A 26338-nucleotide genomic window follows, 5' to 3' on the forward strand; every position below is an offset into this window, starting at 1 on the left:
GGGGTCCCGCCCGCCCCGCGGTGCCTCCGCGGGGGGTCTGGGGGGGGCGGTTGGGTCCCCGCCCGGTCCCGGTCCCGGGGGCGGGACGGACGTTTGCCCGATGCCACTCGGAGCGGCGGGGGGTGGGGAATCGGTCCCGACCCGGGGTTCGTCCGTCCCGGGACCCTCCGCTGCGCTGATTTGCGTTTGAGGGTCCAGCACCCCCGTACCCGCCATTTCTCTACGGAGCTGCGCGATTAATCCTCATTTTCCTTTTCAATAAAACCCCGGCTCCAGGCGAGCAGTGGAGCTATTGCTTTCGACGGCTGCGGGGATGTGAGGGAGCAGGGTTTGGGGGGTTTTCATCCCCTCCTTTTTTTTTTTTTGGGGGGGGGTGGGGAGGGCGTGTGTGTGTGTGTGTGCTAACTTTGGACTGGTGATTTTGACCCCGACACCGGCGTTTCGGGTCTGGCCGTCCCGGTGCGGAGGGCAACGCGATCGCGGTGCTGGCACGGTTCGTGCCGGGTCGGGGACCCGAGCGAGAATCACCCCCTGCCCCGGCGCGGGGTCACCCCGCTCCCCTTCGCTTCGCTTCCAGCCAAAGTCCTTTCCCGTTTCTGCTGACTTGGCCCCGGCTCTGCGGAAACGGCCTCTTGTGACACCTTCCCATCCCCGGCGGTGGCCCGGTTGGGCTCTGCCTGCCTCGCCGTGCTGCCCCACAGCACCCACCACCCCACAGCACCCACCGCCCCACAGCACCCACCGCCCCACAGCACCCACCGCCCCGCAGCACCCACCGCCCCGCAGCACCCGCCGCCCCGCTCCGGCATGTGGCTGCTGCTCATCCTGCTGCAGGCTGCCGTCCTGCCCGCCCAGCTCTGCGGTGAGTACGGCAGCCACCCCCCGGCCCCCCGCGTCCTGCCAGGGGACAGGTGCCTGGAGCGGGTCCCCGAGCTGGTTGGGGTGGCCGAGATGTCCCTGAGGAGCGGGGCTGAGGGGGGGGGACACGGACGGGCGCCATCCTGCGCTCCAGCTCCCGGGGAGGATGGTGGCTTCCTGAAACCTCACCAGTGATGAGTTTTCCGGGGCTCAGCTCTCCTCGGTGCCTGCCAGGGTTAAACCTTATTGCTGGGTTGCCTTCCCCTGCCTGGATCCAACCTGCCCTGATCCTGCACCCGCATCCCCCCTGCCCCAAGGTCCTGCGGGGTCCCTGGGGACGGCGGTGCCACCCCAGCACCCTGCCAGCCCCACAGACGTGGTGGGAGGGTGGCCGTGACTGGCCTTTGGGCTCTCCACGCTCCTACTTCATGTCATGTATTTTATTTTGTTTCTTTTATTTTTTTTATTTGAGGGAGGGGGGGCAACACTTGCGATTTTGGGACTTGAGGGAGGGACGCGGGGCGCGCGGCAGGGTTGGGGTGCTGGGTCTCCATCGCAACCGCTGCAAGTACCGTGGGGCTGGGGCGTGGGGTGGGCTCAGCCCCCCCACCCCGTCACCCTCCGCTCCCCCTCCCCGTGTAGAAGCCCCGGGGGAGGCGGCAGCGGCGGCGGTGCGGGTGCTGAGCGCCCGGCTGCTGGGGCTGGCGGCGGACCCGGCGCGGCTCCCTGACCCCAGCGTCTACCTGGCCCTCCGCCTGGCCGGCGAACACGACCCGCGCGAGGAGGAGCGGTACCTGGGGCGGCTGCGGGACGCCTTCCAGCCCCGCTACGGCCGGTAGGTCCCGAGGGGGGACGCCAGGTCCCCCCCCAGGGGCTTGGCCCCTGTCCCCCCCCACACCACGCCGGCAGCCCGCTGACACCGAGTCCCCGCAGGAGCCTGCAGGCAGCCGGCCAGCCCCAGAGGGACGCTGAGGCCACTGAGCACGGCACGTACGTGTGTGTGTGTGTGTGTCCCACGGGGATGGGCCCCCCCCCACCCACGGCACGGTGCGGGCAGCTCTGGCCGGTGGCCGGAGCTGACGCGGTGGCTTGCAGGAGCGCCGAGGCGGCGTGGCCGGAGACGGGGCGGCTGGCGCTGTACCTGCTGGGGCTGCGGGCCACTTGTCCCCCACCGGAGCCCGGTCCCCAGCGCTCACTGGTGACGTGGCTGAAGTATTACCTGGAGGCGGACTGGGCAGGTGAGAGCATCCCCACGTCCGGCCGCGGGGCCACCGGCTCGCCCCGGTGACGCGACACCTCGCCCCTAGGCTCCCGGCGGCATGGCCACCCCCTCACCAGTTACTACCAGTACAGCCTGGGCGTGCTGGCACTCTGCGTCCACCGCAAGCGGGTGCGGGAGGAGGTGATCCGCCGGCTGCTGGAGGCCGAGCACCACGGCAAGTTCGGGCACGCCGGCGGCAGCGCCGTGGGTAAGGGTCCCCGGGGATGGGGAGGGGGGGGTGGCACCCCAGGGCGGGTGTGCGGCAGCGGGGGTGACGCGTGTCCCCGCAGACACGGAGGCGGTGGCAGCGCTGGCCTTCACCTGCCTGGAGCGGGAGCGGCTGGTGGGGGCCAGGCTGGCGGCCGAGCTGCGGGCGGCCACGCGCGGGGCGAGGAGGAGGATGGTTGAGGCGCAGGGTCAGGACGGTTTCTTCGGCAACGTCTACAGCACCCCGTGGGCCATGCAGGTGGGCGTCGCGTGGCGGGGCAGGAGGTGGTGTGGAGGTTTGGGACACGGGGGGGGGGGGGTGGGCACGTGTGTGCAGGACCGGGTGCAAGCTCAGGGTGGGCGCGGGTGCAGATGTGGCCGTGGGTGCTGGCGTGGATGCTCAGCGGCAGCAGCGTGGCGACGCGGCGCGGTGACCCGACCCTGCCTCCCGCCACCTTCCTCCCTCCTGCTCCCAGGTCTTCCTCGCCACCAACGCGTGCCGGACGCAGCCGGCGTACGGCCGGGCCATGGCCGCGCTGCTGGAGAACCTGGGCGCCTTCACCACCGCCGCGACCGTGGCCCAGGCGCTGCCGGTGCTGCACGGCCGCTCGTACCTGGACGTCGCCTCCACGCGCTGCCGGGAGGAGCCGGGTAGGAGCCGGGGCAGCGCGGGGAGATGGGGTTGGTGCCGGTGCCACCGCGGTGGTGGCTTGGTGGCCATCAGCGCCGCGGTGGCTTCCTTCTCGCAGACACGCTGACGCCCGTCGGCCCGGAGCCGCTGCCCGAGATGCCGGGGAACGTGACGGTGCGGCTGGTGGTGGAATGCCCCGAGCCGCGGTGTCCCCAGCGCCGGCTCTACGACCGGCTCGTGCCTGTGCCCGCCGGTGCCTCCCTCCTGGATGTGCTCGGGGCGGCCGCCGCGCAGGGACCCCCCGACTTCACGTACGTGGCCCCGTGTGTCAGGGACCCTCTGGGTGTCACGCCCGGGGTGGCCACGTGCCCTGCACCCATACCACGGGCTCACCCCGGCCCTCACCACCGGCAGTGCCGGGGTCGGACCCTCACCCCCGTTTCCCACCCGCCAGGTTTGCCACCCAGGACACCCCCCAGGGCCCCTTCCTGAGTGGGGTGCTGGGGCTGGAGGCCCAGCAGCGCAAGCGGAGCTACTGGCAGCTCCTCACCGCCCCCAGCACCAACCTGCAGATGGGTGAGTGAAGGGTGGGGGTCCCAGGGGAGGCAGTGGGGGTCCTGGGCAGCCTCCACGGCTGCTCTCCCACCCGGGGCCGCTGTCCCTCTCTCCGCAGGTATCGCCGACTACAGACCTCATGATGGGGAGACCCTCATCCTGCGCCTGAGCGAGTGGTAGAGGGTGTGGGGGAGCGATGGCAATAAAACGCCTGCCTCGGGTGCAGGACCTGCCGGCTCCCTGCCTCCCGTGTGCCAGCACCCCAAATCTGCCCGGGGTGGGGGGTGGCGGGGGGGGGGGCCACACGATGCCCCGTGTCCTGTGGGCACGGTGGGATGGGAAGACCCAGACCAGCAGCTCCTCTGGTCGTGGTTCCACTCAGGGCTGGGGCAGGCAGCAGCTGGGTTTGGGGTGCCCGAAGCGGCCGTTTTTTGGGGTGTCCAAGCCAGCGCTGCTCGTTGCCAGCAAGCTGGCAGCCGGGCTGTCCTCCCTACACCCCCTGAGGGGGACCCCCGGCCGTCCCCATTGAGCCCCCGCCTCCCCCAAGGGCTCGGGGGACTGCGCTCGTGGGGGGACCTCCCGGCCGTGCCCCAAACCTGCGTGATCCTCCCCCGGGATTTAATCCAACACCGCCCCCCACCTCAAAAAAAAAAAAACACCTAAGGGCAGCGGGCAGCGAACGGAGGCGGTGTCTGGGGCGCCGGTGCGGTTTGGGGTCGGGGTGCCAAGAGCGGGGCGGGTGGTGGGGCGCGATGGCGCCTGCACCACCGCCCGGTGTGAGTCAGCCGGGGGGGGCTCTGACGTAGGCCCCACCGCCGCCGTCGCCATGGAGGCCTGCCCGGGCCGCGGCGGCGGGGATGCTCGGCCGCCGGTTCCCCGCAGGCCGGGCTGCGGCGGGCGGGCGGGCGGGCGGCATCCCCCGGGGCGTGAGCCCCCCGCGCACCCCCCAGTCCCCGCACAGGCGGCCGTGACGCGGCCCGGCGGTGGCCCGGCGGGGAGGAGCCTCCTTCTCTCCGCTCCCCGCCATCGCCAAACTTTCCGCTCGCTCCACGGCCGCCGGCGCTGCCTCCCCTCGCACATGGCACCCGCGCCGCGGGGCTGAGCCCTGCCACCCCCCCACCCCCCCCCCAAAAACCCCCGGAGCCGGGGTCCCGCTGCCGCCATCCCCACCGCCATCCCCACCGCCATCCCCGGGGCCGGCGGCTTTTGGCACGGCGCGGGAGGACGGGGCAGAGCGGCGAGTGGCGGCGGGAGGGAGCGGAGCCGGTGCCCATGTGCCTGCGGTCCCGGCGGGGCGATGAAGCAGCGATGACGGCCACCGAGGCGACCCTCCGACCCTGGAAACCTGACCCGGGGCAGGCGGAGGGGGGTCGGCCACCCCCGGGGCCGTCGCTGCCCCTGACCCTCACCGTCCTGGCCTGGCTGGGCACCGGCACCACCATGGCCGGCCTCAACAAATGGATTTTCGCCATCCACGGCTTCCGCTACCCGCTGCTGCTGTCGTCCCTCCACATGCTGTCGGGGGTGGCCGTGGGGTACCCGCTGGGCTGGGCGCGGGGACCACCGTCGCCGCCGGCCCCCCGGCCCCGCGCCAGGATCTACCTGCTCAGCCTCACCTTCAGCACCAGCGTGGCGTTGGGCAACCTGGGCTTGAGCTCCGTGCAGCTGGACGTGGCGCAGGCGGTGGCCACCACCACCCCGCTGGTCACCCTCCTGCTGTCGGGGCTGCTGGGGGGCCGGCGGCACCACCCGCTGCAGTACGCCGCCCTGGGGCCCGTCTGCGCCGGGGCCGCTTGCAGCATCGCCGGCGGGCTCCGCTTCCACCAGCCCGGCTGCGGCTTCCTCCTGGCCGCCACCGTCCTCCGCGCCCTCAAGTCCATCCAGCAGAGTAAGTGCCACCACCCGCTTGTCCCCGTCCCGCATGCCCACCATCCCTCCCCTGCCACGGCCCCTGGGGTGCTGCGGGGAGGGGGGGCGGGGGGCTGCCGTCACCCCGGTGCCACCCCGGTGCCACCCCGGTGCTGGTGATGCTCCCGGCTCACGCTGGCACCGCTGCCGCTCCGTTGCCACCCCAACCCTTCGTGGCGCTCTGGTCTCCAGGGCCGCCCTGGTCCCAGTGCCAACCCTCCCATCCCAGTCCCAGTGCCACCCGCAGCCCCCCTTGGACGTGGTGCCACCCCAATCCCCGGGCCACCCATTGCCTCCCTGGCCCTGGTGTCACTTGCTGCCCACCCTGTCCCTGGTGCCACCCCAGTGTCACCCAATGCCACCCTGTCCCTGGTGTCACCCCAGTGTCACCCAATGCCACCCTCTGCCCACCCTGTCCCTGGTGCCACCGCAGTGTCACCCAATGCCACCCTCTGCCCACCCTGTCCCTGGTGTCACCCCAGTGTCACCCAATGCCACCCTCTGCCCACCCTGTCCCTGGTGCCACCCCAGTGTCACCCAATGCCACCCTGTCCCTGGTGCCACCCCAGTGTCACCCTCGCCCACCCCGCTGCCTCCCCTCAGGGCTGTGCCACAATCTGCGCCCCGAGGCGATGTGACCCCGCTTTGTCGGTGACAAGCGAACACGCCGGTGTCCCTGCGCTGGCCCACGGGCACTGCTGGCTCCCAGTGACACCGGCCCACGTCCGGGGGCTGTGTGTGTGTGTGGGGGGTGGTGGCAGTGCCTTGGTCTGGGACAGGGACACCCAGGCTGCCCCACACCCGTGGGTTCCCCTGCCAGCGCTGCGGGGCAGCCGCGGTGCCACCCGGGCCGCGATGTCCTTGGCAGGCGGTGGAGAGGAGCCGGCGGGGTTGTTTTTCGGGCGGGAGGGGAGCGTTTCCTCCGGAGCTGGTGACTCAGGCGGGCACCGCGGGGCGGCGGGGGGGGGGAACAGGCTCTGGCGTGGGGCCGAGCACCGGGCACACACTCCATGCTGTCCCCAGGGCCCCCCACGCCAGTGGCTCTACTGGGGTGCTCGAGGGACATCATCGCCCACCCTGGTCACCTCATCGCTGGTGGGATGCAGAGGGTGGCCCCGGGGAGGATGGGGGCTGCTCCGTTCCCCCCCGGGGACACGGCACGTGCACCCCCCTGCCCCGTGCATGCCTGTGCGTGGCAGCCAGCCATGTGCCCGCTGTCCCCCGATGACTCGGAGGGGGACGCAGAAGGGACAGGCCACATGCCCAGAAATGTGGCTGCCAGCTGCAAAATTAGCTAAAGAAAAAAAGAGGATGGGGCGGGGTGGAAGCCACATTTGCTCCAAAACGGGGTGCGAAAAGCGCCCTGTCCCCCTGTCCAACCCTGCCCCGCGGTGCCCTGGACCCCCGAACCAGGGCACCCCCCAAACCAGGGCACCCCCCAAACCAGGACACCCCCCAAAGCAAGGCACCCCCCACCTCCATTTCCCCTTCCTGGTGACGTTTGGGGTTTCTTAACTGCTTGGGCACCGGGCGAGGGCTTGTGCGGGTGGGTGACCCGGCGGGTGCTGGGTGTCCCCGCTGGGATGACCCCGGGGGGGTCCTGCTGACTGTGTCGTGTCCCCCCCCCCGCTCCCCCCCCAGGTCTGCTGCTGCAGGAGGACCGGCTGGACGCCCTCTCCCTGCTCTGCCTGACCTCCCTGCCCAGTTTCTGCCTGCTCTTCGGGGCGGCCGTGGCGCTGGAGGTGGGTCCCTCCTGGGAGGACGTCCTGCGCTACGACAGCACCCTCTGGGCCTGCGTCCTGCTCAGCTGCCTGGCCTCCGTCCTCTACAACCTGGCCACCTTCTGCGTCCTCTCCCTCACCTCCGCCCTCACCGTCCACGTCCTGGGCAACGTCACCGTGGTGGGCAACCTGCTGCTCTCCCGCCTCCTCTTCGGCAGCCACCTGAGTGGGCTCAGCTACCTGGGCATCGGGCTGACGCTGGCCGGGATGTTCATGTACCACCAGCCGGACCTCATCGCTGCGCGCTGGGCGGCACGGCCGGGCCGTGGCCCCCCCCGCCGGGATTAGGGTCCCCCCCCGGGGTCAGGGGGTGCACGGGAAGCCCGGGGGGGGGGGGGGGGGCTGCGGGGTGTGGGTGAGCACAGCTCTAGGGGGGGCACACGTGTGCCGGCGCGCGTGGCCCTGCGTGCACACGCGTGTCCATGTGTATGGTTTCTGGGCGCACAGGTGTTTTCGGGTGTGCCCAGCCCCGTACGTGCGTGTGCCGGTTCGCACCGCTCCGCGTGCGCACGGGCGCTGGGTTGCACGGCCCCGCGTGCTGGCGTGCACGAGCTCGCTGTGCACACGTGTTGTGCGCGCCGCCCCGCGCACGTCCGTGTGCCGCCGTGCACGGCGCTCCGTGCGCGCGCGCGCGCGTGGCGGGGCGTGCGCAGCTCTCTGCACGCGCGCGTGCTGATGTGCGCAGGCTCTGCGTGTGCAAGCGGGTCTGTGTGCGCGGCCCGGTGTGCGTGTGAGCGTGTCTGGGTGCGCACAGGCTCCGCATGCGTGAGTGGGTCTCTGCGTGGGGCTCTGCGTGCATGGGGGCACGTGTGTGCTGGTGTGTGCAGGCTCCGCGTGTGCAAGCAGGTCTCATGCGTGCGGGCATGTGTGTGTTGGTACAGACCCTGCGCGTCTGTGTGCACAGCTCGGTGTGCACGTGGGCATGCACGTGCTGGTGTGCGCCGGTTCTGTGTGTGCAAGTGTGTGGCCGTGTGTGCAGAGCCTCGTGTTTCGCTGTGCACAGGCTCTGCGTGTGCAAGCAGACGTCACGCGTGGGGGGCGGGTGCGTGCTGCTGCCCACAGGTACTGCGTGCGCGAGCGTGTCTGTGCAGAGCCCGATGTGCGAGCGTGCACAGGTGTGTTGGCGTACACAGCCTCTGCCTGCATGCGTGCGCAGGTTCTGGGCGTGCAAGTGCACCTCCAGATGTGCACAGCTCTGTGTGTGTGTGGGGGGGGGGGGGCTGACGGGTACCGGTGTGCACGCAGGCTCCGTGCAGGGGAGCAGGTACCTGTGTGCATGTGCAGCTCCGTGCACCGGCCCTGCACACGTGTCCCCGTGTGTGTGCACCGGCCCTGCACGTGTGTCCCCGTGTGTGTGCACCGGCCCTGCACACGTGTCCCCGTGTGTGTGCACCGGCCCTGCACGTGTGTCCCCATGTGTGTGCACCGGCCCTGCACACGTGTCCCTGTGTGTGTGCACCGGCCCTGCACGTGTGTCCCCGTGTGTGTGCACCGGCCCTGCACACGTGTCCCCGTGTGTGTGCACCGGCTCTGCACGTGTGTCCCCGTGTGTGTGCACCGGCCCTGCACGCGTGTCCCCGTGTGTGTGCACCGGCCCTGCACGTGTGTCCCTGTGTGTGTGCACCGGCCCTGCACACGTGTCCCCGTGTGCACGCGCAGGCTGGGCACGCTCGGGGACGTGCCTGTGGATACAGGACTCTGCGCATCCGACCGCTGTCCCGCCTGGGGAAACACAGCAGCGTGCGTGCGTGCGTGCGTGCGTGTGTGTACGTGCACACGTGAGCGTGTTTGCACGTGTGTGTGCGCCACTACTGAGCTCTGCTGGCTGGAGTAAACCCGGGGCTGCACATACGCAGTTCTCGAGGCTGAAACGTCCAAGGGCAGGGCGGGTGAGTGTCCCCTCTCCTGTCCCCAACCCCACCGTGTCGTGCCGATCCTACAGGGATCCCCTGTGGTGGTGCCGGTGTTGTCCTTGTCCCCGCTCTGCCCTCCCGGCCGCCACGGCCCCGGCCCCATCCCTCCCAGCTTCCCGTGGCTGGAGCTGGCAGGTGCGGGCACGGCTGCCTGCCCGTCCTCGGCGCTCCGTTGCAGAGATGGCGAGAGCCCAGCAAAGGGGACGGGGGCAGCTCAGACCCCCCCCCTCTCTCCCTGCCATCACCCTGGGACGGTGCTGGGATGCGGCAGGGCACACGCTCGCCTTGGCAAAGGGACCGTCTCGGCGTGCGAACGCCCCGGCACCGCCGCCGGCACCCACGTGCGGGCACACGGCGTCCGTGGTGGCTGCTGCCGCGCTCACCGCCGCCGCGCCGGGGCCGAAGGACCCAGCTCGGATTGCACTTGTCCCGAAATAAAGCTCTATTTTTGTCGTACTCCACCCTTGGCTCCCGGGGTAATCTCCCACCCGAAGCGCACGCCGGCATCGTGGCAGGAAGGGAGGAACCTCCCGGTGCGGCCTTGGGAAACTGAGGCATGGAAATGCCTCGGGAAGCCCCAGCTCCACCGTGCCCACTGCGCCCGGCGTCTCCATGCCCTGGTGGAGGGGAAGCCGTGGTTTAGCACCCCCAGGGCTGGCAGCGGGACCCTTGTGCAGGGACACGGAAGGGACGCGGTGACGGGGAGAGGAGTCACTGGTTGCACGCGTCCAGGGAAGGGCCAGTCCTGCTGGGATCCGGCACTGTCTGTGGCTTTGCCCTGCCCTGGGGCAGCGTTCCGCTGGGGAGCATCCTGTCCCCCCCGCCGGCGTCATCCGTCTGGTCCTTCTCCAGCCCTGTGACTCACCTCACCCTGCCAGCACAACCCGCTCCCCCCTGGAAACTCCCTGTTTGCTCACGCCCTCTTTCCCAAACAGCAAGTTTTTTCCCCACTCGTCGGTTGGGGTGGCAAGTTTCGAGGCCATTTCCAGAAGCGTCCCGGGAGCGGCTCCTTCCCCAGCGAGCGGTGAAGGCAGGGCAGCTCGCCGGGCTGCTCCAGTGTGCCCACCACCAGTGCCACCTCCGCTGGGGTGCCCCGGGGCCGCGGCTGGAGCAGCGCCCGTCCCACAAAGGACTCGAAGGGCCCTGAGTTATCGGCAAACGGCCCCAAGCTCGGGCCAAGAGCGCGGCAGCTTGTTTGTTTGCTTTCTGGGCTCGCATTTCAGAGGCTTTTCCATGACGGGAGGGCTAAAAGTCGTTTTGGTTTTCCGCTTCCCTTTCAAAAGGCGAGTCCCGGCGTGGCCCCAGGGATGGGGCTGGGGAAAAGTCCCTTCCCGATCGTTCCTAGGACCTCCCAGCGGCACTGTCCCCTGCCAGGGGACTGGGCGTGGGGGGGGGGTCCCGTGGGTGGCATTTGTGCTGGGGCTTTGATGCTGCCCGTGAAGGGCCTGGCAGCGGTGGGTGGGCTGGCCTGGTGCGGTGGCCCTCTCTCTCTGGGTATTTCAGGCCATGATCTCAGCCCGGTGGCATCCCTCCGCTCCGGCCACTCCTTTGCTCCGGCCGCGGGAAGGATTTTGGGTTTCCCACGGGGCTGGTGGCCGCTGCCCATGGGCCGGGACCGGCACTGCTCCGGCTAAGCCGGACGAGGGGAAGGCAGCCCAGCCCCGGGTGCTTTGCGGCTGGGGGAGCAGATTGGGACACCTCTGCTCCGAGGCGGATGCCTTTCTGGAGAGCGGCACGGGGTGCAAGTCCCAGCAGGAGCAGTGAAGGGTGGGGACAGCCCTCACGTGGGCATGTGTGTCCCCGTGCCTCGGCCTCCTGGCAGGCAGCAGCTTCCCAGTCCCTGCTGGGGTCCATTTCACTCGCCAGCCCTGGCTCCCTGGGCCCGGTTTAGGCGTGGCGAGGGTGCTGAGGTGGGTTATTGCCCCGGTCTAAGGACCACGAATCCACCTCTGAAGCTCCTGCAGCTCTTGTGCCCCCAAATGTGGGGAGCCTTTCCTTGCCCGTGCACCTCTCCACAGCCCCTGCCAAGCATCTTCTGGGTTTTCACCTCTTTTTAAATAACACCCAACCGCAGGCAGGCTGGGGCACCGCCCTGCCGGGGTTCATTAACCTTTTGGTCCGATCTATGGTATTTTAAAAAAAAAATCGCTTTAATTTGGCTACCAACCTGACAAATCCCATATCTGCACTGAAGTGCGTGCATGCATACACACACAGACAGAGAAAAAAAAAAAAACACCAAAAAGCATATGTGCCCACATAGGCACATGCTCACACAGAATTTCTGCTCAGACATTTGTCAGGGTTCACTGAGAGCCAAGGCATTAGTACACAGTATACTCTTCCACACCTTCCACGGTACTGGAGAGAAAAGCAAATGCCTTAATTCAGGCTCATTCTTCTCCATGCCCCTACCTCCACGTCACAGCCACCTTCTGCTTTGCTCAGTGCTTAAAAGCCCTCGCTGGGGTTAACCATGTAGCAGGCACCCAGCACACATCACCTCATCTTCCCACACAGGCACTGCCGTCGGGTTTCTGTGCTCCCTCTCCTGAAATGCATGGACAGGATGGAAGGTGCAAGGAGGGGTGGCAGCGCTGACACCAGTGAGAGGTGGCAGCAAGGATGGGTGGCACCTCCATGTACCCGGTCCCACCATGCTGGAGGTGGTGGCTGGCAAGGAGCTCCAGGCGAAGCATGAAGGGCCGAGGTGGGAGAAATAAATGCGTGTCCGGTGGGATAGCGTCGTTATGAGATCTGGCTGGACAGTTTCCTCCGGATCTGCTGCTAAACCGCTGCTGAAATCATCCTCTGAGGTGGGGACTGAGCTGTGAGCTGCTGCCCTTGGTGGAGGAGCAGCATGTCTCCATGCAAGGGAGAGGAGACCCAGGGTGGCTTAACTGTGTGCCAGCTGTGTGCCTGGGAGCACACGATGGAAATTTTCTGTGTTTTAGGACAGGGGATTAACTGCTGCCCTTGGGGATGACGGGAGACTTACTGCATTAACACAGAGGGACGCGGGATCTGCAGCTGGGAGGCAGCAAGGACAAACACTTGCTAAGCTGGGGAGCCTAAGCCAGTCAGTGATATCTTTCCCTCATATGCCGGGCTGTGGTCTTAAACCTACCACAACACAGTCCTCAAACGGTGTCAGGGACCATGCTGGCTCTGGCTCTGGAATGATGGCAAAGCCTTTTTTGGGGTAGACATTAAGAAAAATGCATTCAGCCTGGCAGAACAGCCTGGCACACAAGGCGTGCAATGTCCAGCAGTGACAAGCAATATCTGAGGATGCTTGAAGCAGCCCAAGCACGGCTGGAGGCCAGGAGATGGAGAGGGTGACCCTTCAGACTCCCTTCCAGCCCCGTGTTCTCTGCCTCAGCACCCAAAAAACCCCTCCAGAATTTGCTCTCAACCATTTTGGGGCAGGTTGGATTTACTGGTGACTTTACTGCTCACTGTCTCTATGGCACGGGCTCACTGCTCTGCCCCAAGAAGGCAGCTGACTGCCTGTAGCTGAGTTTCTAAAAGATGAAATCACATGAGCTTAAAGGCATTTTTAAAGTCATACACTTTGTCTTTGTAATATAACTACATCATAAAGTAGGGGTCTAAGATACAAATGTTAAAGGCAGTTATAATACTGTGCTAATTATTGTATGCATAACATAAGACCACTCTATAAAAACTTAAGTGAGCCACAGGCTGTTGTGAAACAGAGCTGGTGCCTTAGAGGCACCCTAAGCCAGAACGAGAGCTTGGTTCAGTGGTTTGGGTGTCGGGTGCAGGTGTGTCACCTGGGTTCTGATGGCTGTGAAGAAAGAGATGTTCAGGAAAGAGCTGGCAGCAGCATCACCGCACTCCCTCCTCCCATTGCTCTTGAGAGCTGCATTCGACCTGAGATGCTCACCTTGGCTGCTACGCCGCAGCTGCAGCTGTGCGGCTGTGTACCCCGCTGAGCTGGGTCTGGATTCCCACCCAACCTCCCAGCTTGGCCTTGGACCTGCCTCATCGCCACGGACCTGCCAGGCAGTCAGGACTCCCGCTCCGACGAGCCTCCATCCACCTCCAGTTACGCAAAGCCCTGGTCTCCCTCCCTTGGACAGCGGGTGCCTGCGCCTGGGACCCAGCCAGTGGTGCCCTCCACGGCCGGCGCACAAGAGCCAGACATCTGCAGGCCCTGCGAAGGCTTGCGGCACCGTTGTCCTCCGTGGGGAAAGCTGGTGTTCAGCTGCAAAGCTGGAGTAGAGAGGGGTGGGCGATGACTCTACAGACACCAACTGCACCCTCCTCTGGTCAGAGATCCAGTCCGAGAAGCAGCGAGGCCCCAGGTGGTCGCACAGCACACAGGGCTCCTCAAGAGCTCTGCCATGTCTCCGATGCTCTCTGTGACACCCATGCACCCAACCAGCTCGTTCTGTCCCTTTAACGTCTCTGTTTTCCAGAAGGAACGTCTTACACGTCCACGAGGAGTCAGGTCTTTGCTCCGATTCTCGAAGGTGCCTGGGGAGAAAAGTAATACGCTCAAAAGGACGGGCGGGCCCGTTGTCACCCACCACAGCTATGACTTGAGCTGCTTTGAGACCTGCAGAGAGCTAGCTTGCCAGGTTGCTCTTTGCAGGTGTGGAGGAGCAGTCCCAAAGTGCCGTTGGTTGGAGATATACAATCACAGAATCACAGAATCATCGGGCTTGGAAAAGACCTTTAAGTTCATCATGTCCAACCATTAACGCAGCACTGCCAAGCCCACACCACTAAACCATGTCTCTAATTGCTATGTCTACGTGTCTTTTAAATACCTCCAGCGATGGTGATTCAACCTCTTCCCTGGGCAGCCTGTTCAATCAGCTTGACCATCTTTTTGGTGAAGAAATTTTTCCTAATATCCGAACTAAACCTCTCCTGGTGCAACTTGAGGCCGTTTCCTCTTGTTCTATCACTTGTTACCTGGGAAAAAAGACCAACCCCCACCTCGCTACAACCCCTCCCACCAGCTGGGCCTGTAGGACCCCCTCATGCTGACTCATGGGCTGTAGGACCCTTCAAACACACATGCCAGCCTGGGGCCCCCTACTCCCACCCCAAACGGGTCTGTTATTGCGACTTAGGACAGAGCTAACGGAACTGAAAACTTCACGCTGTGATAAACCAGAATTAATACATGGTTCGCTGCTGAGCGATGCCAAAGTGTGCCCAGATCAGGCTTCTAGTTTACAACAACGTGAAGACCTCAGCACAGTCATTCAGACTGACAGCAGACTTCCTCTTGTGACTCCCATCTTGACTTCCCAGCCCACCACGAGTAAATTGAGTTCTTTCTGAGCAGTGAGCAGCTCACCCAAAAAACTATGGATCTCCCAACGGAGGCCAAGGGACCTTCTGAAAAGGGATTGGGACAATCAGGTGGGGAAAGAGAAGGGGTCAGATAGGGGACAGCAGGACATCCTTGGGTCTCTCCCAGCTGGGGATGCTGGAGTCTGTGCTGTTCCTGTCCTCTCTGGATTGCAGTAGATGACTGGACTCTCTCAAAACCCAAAGTTACATCCCAGTTAGGAAAAACAAACGCTGGTAACGCTCCAAATATCCTGACTCACAGCTAGTTTCTGTCCTGTATTATAAGCACAGTTTGTGCTGGACTAAAACAACACTCTAAACACGTGATGGTTTCAGAGTTACTGTCAGGATGCCGGCACAAATGATGTGTGAAAACTAACTGCATAGCTTAAACTGTGTTGATTTTATTTATAGTAAACCCCACTACTTGCTGGTTGGATCACAAAACCCCTGTACGTTCAGCGGCAGAGACTTCATCCTCCAACCCCCTTAGATGAGAAGACTATTTTCAATGCTTTGGGGTGGATCTGGAAGAACTGCCATTGGCTTTCCCTTGGTTTCTTGCCAAGATGTCACAACAGCTCGTTTGTACTCAGAGCAGCAGCATTACTCTTACTTCATTTTCATAAACATCGGGTATCATTCCTGACGCAGAGCTGATCATTCAGAGCCTGTTGACGCCGAAGAGTTTGTACTCGTGGTGGATGAGCTGCTGCCAGAAGCTGTTGTTGGGTATTACGATGGGACGGCAGGACTTGACCCAGGTGTAGAGTGCCCTCCAGGGACATGGAGCGGTGCTTCTGGAGATAAGCCAAGCAGATGGTGGGGACCTGCTCACCCCAGCAGCGCAGTGCAGCCGCGTCCGACCCGACGCATCCCCACGCCGAGGAGCTTAGCTGCCATGGAGTCGAAACAGCTGGAGATGGGGGTGGCAGGGGTGTCCCTCACAGGGATGTGCAGGTACTCGAGGCTGGGGCAGAGGGTGTTCACCACCTCCAAGGAGACGCTGATGATGGTGCTGATGCGGTGCCTGAAGAGCAGGAGGTGGCTGTTGGTGGCCACCGCGTCACCGAGGTAGAGGCTGGAGGTGATCCGGGGTGGTAGGGCAGGGCCAGGAGGGCTCCCAGAGCCGCCGCCAGCGGGGTGCACGGGTGGTACCTAGAAATATATGTAGACATACACCCAGTCCTGTCCCCCTCCATGACAACCCCGGGGGGTCAGGGAGCGGCCGCGGGGCCGGGCCGGGCCCCCCATGGCAACCGCCGCCGCACACAGAGCGGGAGAAGGTGACTCTCCACCCTCTCCTCCCCACCCCTCCAGGCCCTGCCGGCACTGCCCCCCCGGGATGGGGGTTCACAGTCCCCTCCAGCACAAGGGGAGGGTTTGCCCTGTGTTTGGCTGTGGGTGGACGTGCCTCGGAAAAGCGAAGGGAGATCCCCCCTCCTCTGAAGAGGTCAGCAGAGAGACCCACAGGGGACACGAGGCTGAAGGAACATCTCGTGCGAATGCTCAGGTCTCAGTTCTTCAGAGTCCTTAAACCATCGCTTAAGTCTTCAGCCTTTAGGTCTTCAGCCTGCTGGGTGGGGATGTGGGTGCCAGGGCTCTCCCCAGGGGAGCGGGAAGCAAATGGTCAGGGCAGGCGTTGCCTCTGACGTGAATGGTTGCACCTCCATCCCGACCTCGGGACAGAGATGCCATACCCTATCTGACTGTGTTTTGGGAAGGTAAGCTATAAGCATCGTTGGCCATGGACTTAACCTGACTTAGATGTTGTTCCTACAATATCTAAGAAGACCATAGGTAAATTATTAGAAATGGGTGAAATGCTGACATGTCACCTCCCAGCAGTGGGGGCTAGGCGAAGGTTTTGCAATGTTCAGCAGCCCAATCCCGCTTTTAGTGCCACTTTGAGTCCAGCAGTAACGGATGTATTAGCAACAGCGGGTGAGAGTCTCTCCTGAGGGAATGCACAAGATGCCTGGTTGAGTCTATAAGCTCAGAATTGGGATTTAGGGTGGCATTAGACATACCTGGACTTTCACGTACCGAATAGTTCCCCTCAGCTCGCCTCTCTGCTCCTGGGCAGCCAGGCGTTTTGTCCTCAGTACCCAGCCAGCACCACCTGAATCTTCTCCCCTCACCTTACTGCAGGTATGCCAAGGAATTTTACCTTCCTGCTTTGGTCAGAAAACCCAAGCATCAGGATTTCAGCAGTCTGTCAGTTTAAAGCAAAGTTTTATAACACGAGGCTGCAAAGTCCCCCCCCTTGACTGTTTGGGGCAGAACTGTAGGGTCCTGCCCAGGGTTTGGCTCTGCATGGGAGTCAGCCTGCCTAAGCAATAAGCTGTGCAGCCCCATAGCAGTTAGTAGTGAGAACAGGGGAAAAAAAAATGACCCGGCTTCACCTCTCAGGTGAGGTTTGTTTAAAACAGAAGCCTAATAGAGAAATTAATGTCTGATGGTTTCAGTTGCCAGCATCTCTCACTAAAGTCTGTACTTGAGACATGAAGTAGTGATGTTAACAGTTCCTGACCAAAGGTTTCTTTCTGCTGTCATGGGGATGACAGCCTTGCGAGGCAGCGCTGAGGCATCTTCTCCTCGGTTTGCTGTTCCTTAATCCCTTAACTCAGTGGACTGACAGCAACCTCTAGGTATCTGTGTGCTGAGGAGGTCCTCCTGGCCTGCAAACATCAGCAACCTGCGAGTTTCAGGACCTCAGGGCAGCTGTGAGTGAATTAAGCTCTAGTCTACAACCGAGCTCCGAGCAGTGCTGTGACTCCCGGTTTGGTCCCGCAGCGCAGGCGTGCCCCGGGTTTGTGCCGCAGGCACACACAGGTTTCTGTTCACAATCAGGAGACCCAGGGAGGTGCAAACCCTTCGTGGCTGGAGAGACTGCATGCCTGCAAGCATGGAAACCGGTGCCACACCTGTGGTGTGCGGGTGACATGAAGCTTATTAGCTTGCCCAGTAAATTCCTGTCGAGAGCCCGCTCAAACTGTATGACCACATTGCTGTTGGCTGGTTTTATAATGTGGGCTTTTTGTTATCAGTGTGATGGATTGGGTCTGAGATGCAAGAACGCCCGAGAGTGTGACCACTGTCCTCCAGCCCCACTTCTTACAGTAGTATCAAATGAATTATAGTCAAGGAGGCAGGGTGATTTGAGTAATCTTTTTCAGACCAATGTTTAGAGTGTTACTTATGAATTTTGGAGCTTTTTGCTTGGAGGTCACTTTGACCATAGTGAGGGATGTGGCAGGATGTCTCTCTTCCCAAAGGCAAGCATCACTTTGGAATTCTTTATTTCATGGTTAGGATAGCAGCTGTAAGGTCTTACATCTTTGCTTTTGTAAAGGCAAAACACTTTGAAGAGGCCAAAAAGAAGACCGAACGTTTCCACAAATATTTGAAGCAGCAGTTTTTGAAAGAACAGGAGAGAAAGATGGCATGGAGGAAGAAGGCCTCTGAAAGGTTTGAGAAATCACTGGAAGTGTTCAGTCGCAGAAGTGGGAAGTGGTCTGTCCCTTCCGCTGGTGGTTTGTCTGCGAGTGAAGCGTCGCCCTTGGAACACGCAGCTGCTGCTGATGGAGCAGGGCCCAAGAGACACGCCTAGCGAGCTCCTCCTGCAGGCTGTCCCATGGCTCTGGCCTGTGCCTTGCCAACCTACCTGAATTTTCAGTTTGTCCTTTCAGGAAGCTATTTTTTGGTCCTGGTACAGCAATAAACCAGCACGATGCCTCGCTCTCTCTCGTATGGCTGCCCATTTACCTTTTAAATTGATGAGGCTGCTGTGGTTAGATGGCCATGGGCTGGGGACGATTCAGGGATTTGTGTGGCAGCTGCAGGTGTAAAACATCTCTTCGAAGGTCCGGTTTCCCTTGAGGCAATAGAAAAGTGATGTGACAGGGATAGAGTTTTTTCTCGGTTTGTGCCTTTAGAAATGATTCAAACAACATGTTTCATGGCTAGTTGGATTTCCAGAAATGTTATCAGAGGCTCAGGGAGGGTAAATGAATCTACTGTTGGGGAAAAAGAAAACGGATTGCTGACTTAAGAAGCTTAGCTGAAAAAAATCAGCAAGGAATGGGGTATTGAAAGTGAGTGCCTTGAGGCACTGAAGAAGTGGGTAAGTATCAGCAGCAGATGGAGAAGGTGGTTGTAGGCAAGTAGAACCGACCAAATTTCCTCTTCCCTTTTCTGAAACCAGAGGCATTCAGAGTAACTGCTGAGTGCCCCCCAGTGGGATGGGATACAGATTATTGTGGGAGTGCAGAGCTGGAAAGATTTACATCATCCACTCTGGTCCCTGTAGGGCTGTAGCATTAGGTATATTTTGAAAAATGTTCATCTAACTTGTTTTTAAAAAACTCGCAGCGAAGGAGATGCTAAAGTTTCTGGAGATAGCCTGGTTTTTCAGCCAGCATTACAGTGTTGGGGTTTTAATAACATAAAGCTTCCCTGCTTGAAATGAAGCTGATACTTCTCTGTGTTTCCCAGTGGCCTTGAGGGACTAACTGGGTGTTGGAAGATTGTTTTCACATCCTCAGTTTTTTCTTCACTGGATTAAAAAATGCTCAGTACCTTCAAGCTGTCCTCTTCAAATGGGATTTCTAATGAGAATTTTCCTGACTAATGCAAAAGGCGTACCTCAGACATCAGGACAGCACACCTGGCAAGTTACACTCCAGTGCTCAAAATCTGGCGGCATCGGGCCTCGATGATGAAACACTGCTTCTCAGTTTACTTTAAGACTATTTTTTTAAAGAAACTACAAACTTTTCCCTAACCTCTGGCTCTTGAAAACAGTGAAATCTCTGTGTTTCTTCTTCCCTAGAGCTTTTCTAATAATTCAGCCAGACTCAGACACCTGGCAACATTACACATGATGATAACTAAAAATCTTACATAGGAAGTCCTGACTTTAGTGGCAGTGCTTTCCATCTTCGGGCCATCTTGGCAATAACGGGCCACCTGCTGCAGCTTTGCCTCAGAGGGCTTGCAGCTAGCTGAAGGCACCCTCCAAACTGTCTCCAGAGGGTGCTTCATAGACATGATCCAGGCACTGAAGTGCTCTAGAGGCACGGAATAGAAAATCAGTGTTTGGCACCTGAATTGGCTTCAAACCACAGATCTAGAAAATATTGTTTTTTTCCCGAGTATTTAAGGTGTCTTGTTGTTGTATTTCCTTCTTACACCTGTGTGCATGCCCTGCATACTGTCCTCTCCACGCACAGACCTCACTCATGCACAGCCTGCCTCCACCATGCTGCCACCTGGATCCTGCACCAGACCTTAGTGATGACATCCAGCTGGAAAAATGAAATTACCAGCAGAATTAACTGCCTAGCAGCCCTGCATCTGCAGCTTTTGCCTGCTGTGTCTGTCCGGGAAAATGTGGATCTGTTGTTCACCGTGACAGCTGCTGGGCGGGACAGAGAGTACATGCCTTTGGTCATGCTGGCAGCAGTGACAGACTGATGTCTACATACATCAGTTGGCTTGAGTAGAACTGAAACCCAAGAAGTGATGCATTGAGGTGAAAAACAAGGAAATGCCAAGAAGCAGTAATGCAGTATATTTTTAGAGAGCAGCCTGGAGGTTGTTACCCAGGGGTGACACGTGCTAGCCACTCCCGGGGTTTTCCTTATGGGAAGATACTGTGAGAAAAGGACCAGTTTAAAACAGAGCTGGATTTGATCCAGGCATTCGTGTTACCACGCAACACTTCAGCTATTGTTTGAATATTGCCTGGAGCTCTCGGCTCTGTCATCTGTGAAATGTGCCATCCAGCCAAAAGCGCACCCAGGCTCCTGCAGCCCACGGATTCCAGCTCTCAGCAGTCTGGGCTGCAGCAGACCTGCCCTCCGTGGCCTCTGGGCTCCCCTGTACATGTCTGGTCTCTGCAGCATCCCAGGGCAGTGAGTCTCAGTGTTTAATAATGCAATGTGAAAAAACAGTCCCTTTAGCCTGTTGTAAATCTACAGGCAAATTCACCGTGCACCCCTAGTTCTTGTGTGACAAGCAGCAGTGAATGATTTCTCATTCGCTGCCTCCCCATTTTCTGATTTCAGGGTCTTCGGCTTTGTCCCCCTTCCATCAACCTCCTCTCTGACATGGACAGCGGGCGGTTTCGGCTCGGCTGGGCTGTGCAGCCAGCCCAGGAGCAGTTCATCCCTGTTGCTACAGTAACAGCTGCACCCACCCATCTCCCAAAAAGCACCCCCCCCGTGCATGGGGGGGGTCCCCAAGCAGTGCCTGGCATGCAGCAGCACCCTCTGGGGAGCAGGGGGATGTCCCCCCCGCCGTCTTGCCATGGAAGCAGAGGGGCTGCAGGGCTCTGTCTAACAGTGTTCCTCTGTGCAGAGCTTACAGTGCCGGGGCTCAAGCTCCTCTGAGCACCTCCCTGCCCTCCCCGTGACGGGAGAAGCCAGTCACCAGTTGTCATTTCTCCAGCCCACCAGCTCAGTGCTGCCCGCGATCCCAGTGTCCCCGGGGCAGGAATCAGCCCTTGCACGCAGCAGCCATCCCTGGTGTGAAGAGCACCAGGCGTGGGGCGATGCCTGTCTCCGTTTGCCCTCGCCTACCTCCTCAGCCCCATGGCTTGGAAACCAGTGGAGCTGCTGGAGCCACACTGTTTGCCACGGTGGGCTGTGGGTGTTAGCTGGTTCCTGGCCCTGGCTCTGCAGGGGCTGGGTGCCCGGGCTGATCCAGCCCGGGGTGGGCCAGGCCCACGTGTGTTCCTGCTCAGCAGAGCAAGGACGCAGCCGACATTTGCCCGGGAGCCCGGAGGTTGTGGCTTGCTGCAGACGCGGTATGCAGATGCCGATCAAAATCACACGCTCCGATCTCAATGCCCCCAGCACCCCCAGGAAGATTTTCCTCTCCGAACTGGTCTTATCGCTGCCCACAGCTGACTGCAGAGGGTGCTGCTGGCTGAGCCAGTGTCCCTCTTCACCCATGCTTCTGCCAGCCAGCTCCCAACCTGGTGCTCTCAGGCTTCTTGCATTGCACAGCCAGCTCAGTGCATACAGTCCTCCCCTGTCTTCCCCCTTTTAAAAGTCAGTTTGCTGAGAGTTTATAATAATCCCACTACACCTGTCGCCTCAGCAGACTCCCTACTGTAGGGACTCAGTGGTTGCTCTGTTTAGGTAGAGTGGAGGTGGAGGCAACGGCGGTTTGGTGAGGAAAGGCTCCCCAGGTCCAGTGCTCCACCATGGGGAGCCCCGAGGGGTACTTCTTACTTCTTGAAAGGGAGAGGACTGTTCACCATGGGACAGACTGGTGAGGTTTGTGTTTTCAGCCAGAGCTGTTAGGAATGTGGAGCTGTGTCAGCACAATACTCATCACTGGGAACAGGCAATGCTTGGAGCAGAGGGGGATAGTACTGGCTGCCTGCACCTTCCCCAGGGAAGCCGCTGAAAACAAAGTCATAGGGCAGGTGCCATCCAGGACTGGATGGATTACTAAAGCATCCCAGGGCACCAGCACTGACATATAACCCATGTTTCTCCTCCCCGCAGCTCTGATCTCAGTGTGTAGAAGCAAGCAGACAGGATCTGGGCAGAGATCTGGGCCCTTTCCTCACCTAAGAGGCTCCAAGGAGAGAAGGAGCTGAGACATCCTGGGTTTGCCACACTGTACATAGTGCTCACAGATGCCCTCAGGCAGCATTAAAAGAGGCAGGTGACTCTTGCCTGTAGCCCCATGCAGGCAAGACCTAGTACAATGTGACAGGCAGGTGGGTGCACTTTGGTTCAGTCCCATCACAGGGCAGTACTGCCTGCATTTGGCTTAGCAAGCAGCTCGCTTGCCTGCCCACATGCTCAAGCTTGGGCCACAAATGTAACATTAACAGCGTCTGTTCACTGAATGCTAAATCAGAGGAGCTTGCACTGACCTGGAACAAGCTTTGTAAACCCCCGAGATGAATGTGCAGTTGAAAAGAAATAGCAGCTCCAGCACGCCTCTCCTGAGACCAGCACTGCAGTTTCCCTGGGCTTGTTTTATCTACGTGCTGCATCAATATTATCCTCCACAGCTGCAAGAGGCTGGTAGGAAACATAACCCAAGATGCAAAATGTTAGCTCCTGCCTGCTGGCTGCATGAGTCCCCAGCAGCAGCACTCTTTGCTGCTACTCCTTTGAGATGACTCCTGCACCAGAACTGTCTCAAGACGTGAAGGAGGCAAAAGGGTCACAGTTGCTGCATGTAGCAGCACACGGCTTGTTCCTCAGCATCTCCCCCAGGAAGGGGACAGGGCTGGGTGTCCCGTCTTCTCCTGGAGAGAGGCAGAGTCAGCAGGACCTTGCCCTGGAGCAGATGCTGGCCGCGTAGGAGTGGGCAGCGCTGGAGGTATGCAGGCAAACCAGCACCCCTGCTGAAGGAGAATCCTGTGACAAGTAGGGTGGAAAGGCTGGAAAGCACCGGGATCCCCTGTGGAACCAGCCCTCTCAATTGTGGTGAGAAGGTGCAGGGCAGTCAGCAAACCCCAGGATACAGATCCGTGGTCTTTGCCAACTGTGTGCTGATGGGACCAGCTTCTTTCAGACTGGCTCTGGAGAGCAGAGGGCGAAGTAGGCAGCTGCAGGGCCAGCGATACCTCCCTGCCTGCTCCTGCTGTCCCCATTGCCCTTCAGCGGTCCCCTCTGACTGAGGTCTGTGAAATTGCCACTCCTCATAATTTGCTTTTTGTTTAAATTCCTCCTGGAGGCTGGACACTGCCCCTCTCCAGCTCAGCCAGTTTTTCTGTGCTACCATGTCTGGACAACCAGCTCCACCACTTCATCCCATCAGTACCCCTTGGTGTGACAAGTCTCATGTCCTGTGCGCAGCCAAGGACCACTCTGGGCCCATCTGCCTGGGGGCCACCACAGAAAAAGGAACTACTATCCCCCAAAGTGGAGCTTGGGAAGTCCTGTCATGTTTTAATTAACCTATATTTAGCCCTAAATTAGCTGGTGAGGGAACTAGGGGTTGCAAGTCATAGCTGATCCTGCACGTAGCAAGACTGATATGCTCCCTCCTGCTCTGCCAGGAGAAAAGTACTGAGCAAATGGTTCAACATTGTTATTTTTAATGATGTTCCTAGAGCCATGCTTGAGCCTTTCTGACAGGCTCTGGGGGCCAGAGGAAGTGCGGACTCCTTCCCACTTACTTGCTCACAATATGGAAAAGGGACGCATCATCCCACTGACTACAAGACATGGGAATGAGTGAACACGAGCTGGAGCTGCAGCCAGGCCGTGGACAGGGATCAGTCAGCCCCGCGGGTTGCCCTGGGGCTTGGTGTGGTGCCCGAGCTCCACGTTCCCAGCAGAGCATGATGCAAGGCTTGGCACCGCGCAGTAACCAGCACAATTGCCTCCCGCGAGGGTCTCCTGAGGACACGGCTCCTCGTGCAGAGCTCTGTGCCAGGGTGGCGGCAGCCTGTGAGGTGCTCGCATGCCTCCAGACACAGCCTGCTCCAGATCAGCTGTGGAGCCCAATGCTGAGGGCACCACAGGAGCTCATCGCCTCAGAGCTCCTGGTGTGCAGGGAAGCAGGAGAAGATGCTTTCCATCGCATTGGTGAATCAGTTTCTGCCCACTCTGTAGCTATGCTTTGGCTGCAGCCAGAGCAAGGACAGTGGCAGGAGGGGACTGTCTCTGTAGCGGCACCAGGTTAGGGTACTGTAGCCTGCAGCAAGGCATCGTTGTGTGCTTCTGCTCTTTTGGCATCATTTCACAGTCAGTTTTAACTGGCATAATCCATCCTCCTCCCTCCTGTCCCTTCCCTTGTCCCACGCATGGGTGGGTGGCAGCAGCAATAGGGAAATGATGTGGGCAAACCCAAGCTGGCATGGATCGTGGCCTTCCAAGCTGACCGTCCGCGCCTGCCTGCTCCCATGCACTGTGCTTTGCTTCCCTTGGCTGCAGTGGCGAGGGGCTCAGCGTCTGGAGAGTGGTTCCAATGGGGAGTGAAAGCCCAGGTGGGTCCAGGAAGGTCTTTGCTGTTCAGCTGTTTAGCCACAAGGCCTTTGTGTCTGAACACAGCTGGACAGGACAGCGTGCCTGGGCTGTACCCTCATGCAGGGTCTCTCGGCTCTCCCCTCCCTGCTCAGACATACCCCCCACCACTCCTCTGTCCACATATTTTGGATTCTTGGGCACCTCTGGCTCAGGGCAGTGATGCAGGCTGGTGAGTTTGGATGCAGCAAATTGTTTCAGGATGGATCTGAGGTTTTTCTACATCCTGGATGAGGTGGGATTGACGCAGGTTCGGTGATGTTTCACTTGGCTCCCAAATTGACCTGGTTTCCTTCCTGGCAGAAGAGCTGCTGCCGGCCCGGAGCGGTGCGTGAAGCTGCAGGACGAGTCAGGCTGCTCTGGGCATGTGTCATCACCCCCATCTCCACCTGCAACATGGGGATGACTCTAATTACCCAAATCCAGGAGGGAGTGGCAGTGATCAACAGGCCCTGCCTACTTTAGAGGAGGTTTGGATATGACCCACCACTCCACCTTTTCCATCCTTTCTCCATGAAAGTCCCACGGGGCCTTCTGTCCCTTCAGGCAAGCCGTGTACACAGGGGCACAGGGGACTCCGCTGACAGTCACTAGGCAGTTGATCCCATGGCCGGATCATGGCTGTAAGGAAACCCGAATCTGCATTTCCTGGAGAGTGGTGGCTCATTTCAAACGAAGCAAGCAAGACGCTCCTCAACTTTGGGAAGAAAAAGACACGATTTCCAAGACAGATTTGATTGTCAAAATGTCTGCGGGGCAAGTGGCAGCCTTTCATGGGGGTCAGGGTTCAGCCCTGAAGTCCTTGTCAGGAAAAGCAGCAGCTCTCCATGTCTCAAGGGCTGCTCCTCTGCGCTGTGGTGACTGCTGTGAGGGAAACACCCAACTGACGGCACATCGCCTTCGCAGTCTTATGGCTCCACTGCGCTTAAATCCCATGTCTCCCGACCACCCTGCAGCCAGGACATCAGGGATCTGCTGGATCCGGATCCAGTGTGATCACAAGATCCCTTCTGCCAAACCAGAGCACAGGAAGGTGTTTCTGGACAGCTCGGTGCTGTTGTTGGAGGCTGAGGGACAGCCTGTCCCAGACCTGCAGTTCCAGCCATCCCTCCTTCCTACGGCAGGCTGGGCATGTCCCAGCTTAGGGTTTGTGCTGGTGGCTGCAGTGTTTTGGCCACGCTGCCCCACGGGTGCCACAGCCACCATGTCGCTGCTTCACGCTCGCTCCTGCGTCCGAGGAGAGAGCTGGCATCGCCCGGAGCCCAGGCGGGCGCCCGGCATTTTGCCAAGTTTCCTGCTGGAAACCGAATCCCTCCTCTCCCTGAATGCATCCTTCTCACTGACCGCACAGCGCGGCCAGGGCAGGGCTTGTGCTCAGCTTTCAACGGCCAGCGTGTTCTTTGCAGACGTCGCTAATTCATGGGTAACCAACTAATTGGGCATGTGAGGCATCAGCATTTTAATCACCCGGAGTTTATTAGCATTTTCATGGTCCTGAATACAGAGTCCTATAAAATCAGTCTTCTTTAATAGTACTGTTAGGGTAATTTCTTGGTTGCTGGTGTTCTGACATTTCAAATCCCTGCCAGGCTCTGTTCTGCCTGATTTAATACCACAACACGGTCGAAATTCCGCCACTCCCCGCTCCGGGTCCGCGCCCGCCAAGATGGCGACCCACCCCTTTGCGGCAGCTCGCCTCCGCTGCAGGCCTCATTGGACAACGGCGCTGCCCATCAAGCGATCGGCAACGCCGAGGTGGAGGGGTGGAGCCGCCCGGGGCGGGGCAAGCGCCAATTGCTATAGGCTGTAGGGAGAGGCCCCGCCCCCCGCTGTGGTTGCCTAGCAACCGGAGGACTCCGGCGGCGGCCGGTGGGCCGGGGCCGGGG

At 60.6% G+C, this 26338-nt stretch overlaps 3 protein-coding genes across 3 annotated transcripts; 2 read left to right on the top strand and 1 right to left on the bottom strand.

The window, feature by feature from the left end:
• The first annotated feature begins 473 nt into the window (after nucleotides 1-473).
• TCN2 (transcobalamin 2) lies at nucleotides 474-3749 on the top strand. Its single transcript, XM_042805577.1, has 10 exons — nucleotides 474-862; nucleotides 1501-1693; nucleotides 1792-1848; nucleotides 1954-2096; nucleotides 2166-2327; nucleotides 2410-2585; nucleotides 2803-2977; nucleotides 3076-3268; nucleotides 3412-3533; nucleotides 3631-3749. Exons 1-10 carry the CDS (start codon nucleotides 808-810, stop codon nucleotides 3690-3692), a joined length of 1338 nt encoding a protein of 445 aa, XP_042661511.1. The 5' UTR covers nucleotides 474-807; the 3' UTR covers nucleotides 3693-3749.
• A 493-nt stretch (nucleotides 3750-4242) lies between these two features.
• SLC35E4 (solute carrier family 35 member E4) lies at nucleotides 4243-9575 on the top strand. The gene is made up of 2 exons (XM_042805578.1): nucleotides 4243-5400; nucleotides 7062-9575. The coding sequence occupies exons 1-2, from the start codon at nucleotides 4785-4787 to the stop codon at nucleotides 7487-7489; spliced, it is 1044 nt and encodes a 347-aa protein (XP_042661512.1). The 5' UTR covers nucleotides 4243-4784; the 3' UTR covers nucleotides 7490-9575.
• Nucleotides 9576-15040: 5465 nt separating this feature from the next.
• DUSP18 (dual specificity phosphatase 18) lies at nucleotides 15041-19904 on the bottom strand. Its single transcript, XM_032986970.2, is given in 6 exon segments — nucleotides 15041-15217; nucleotides 15219-15274; nucleotides 15277-15318; nucleotides 15321-15606; nucleotides 19354-19520; nucleotides 19820-19904. Coding segments are annotated over 6 exon segments (813 nt in total).
• Between the last annotated feature and the right edge of the window lie 6434 nt (nucleotides 19905-26338).

Source organism: Tyto alba, unplaced genomic scaffold (assembly GCF_018691265.1).
Source record: "Tyto alba isolate M040663 unplaced genomic scaffold, T.alba_DEE_v4.0 Super-Scaffold_44, whole genome shotgun sequence".
NCBI lineage: Eukaryota > Metazoa > Chordata > Aves > Strigiformes > Tytonidae > Tyto > Tyto alba.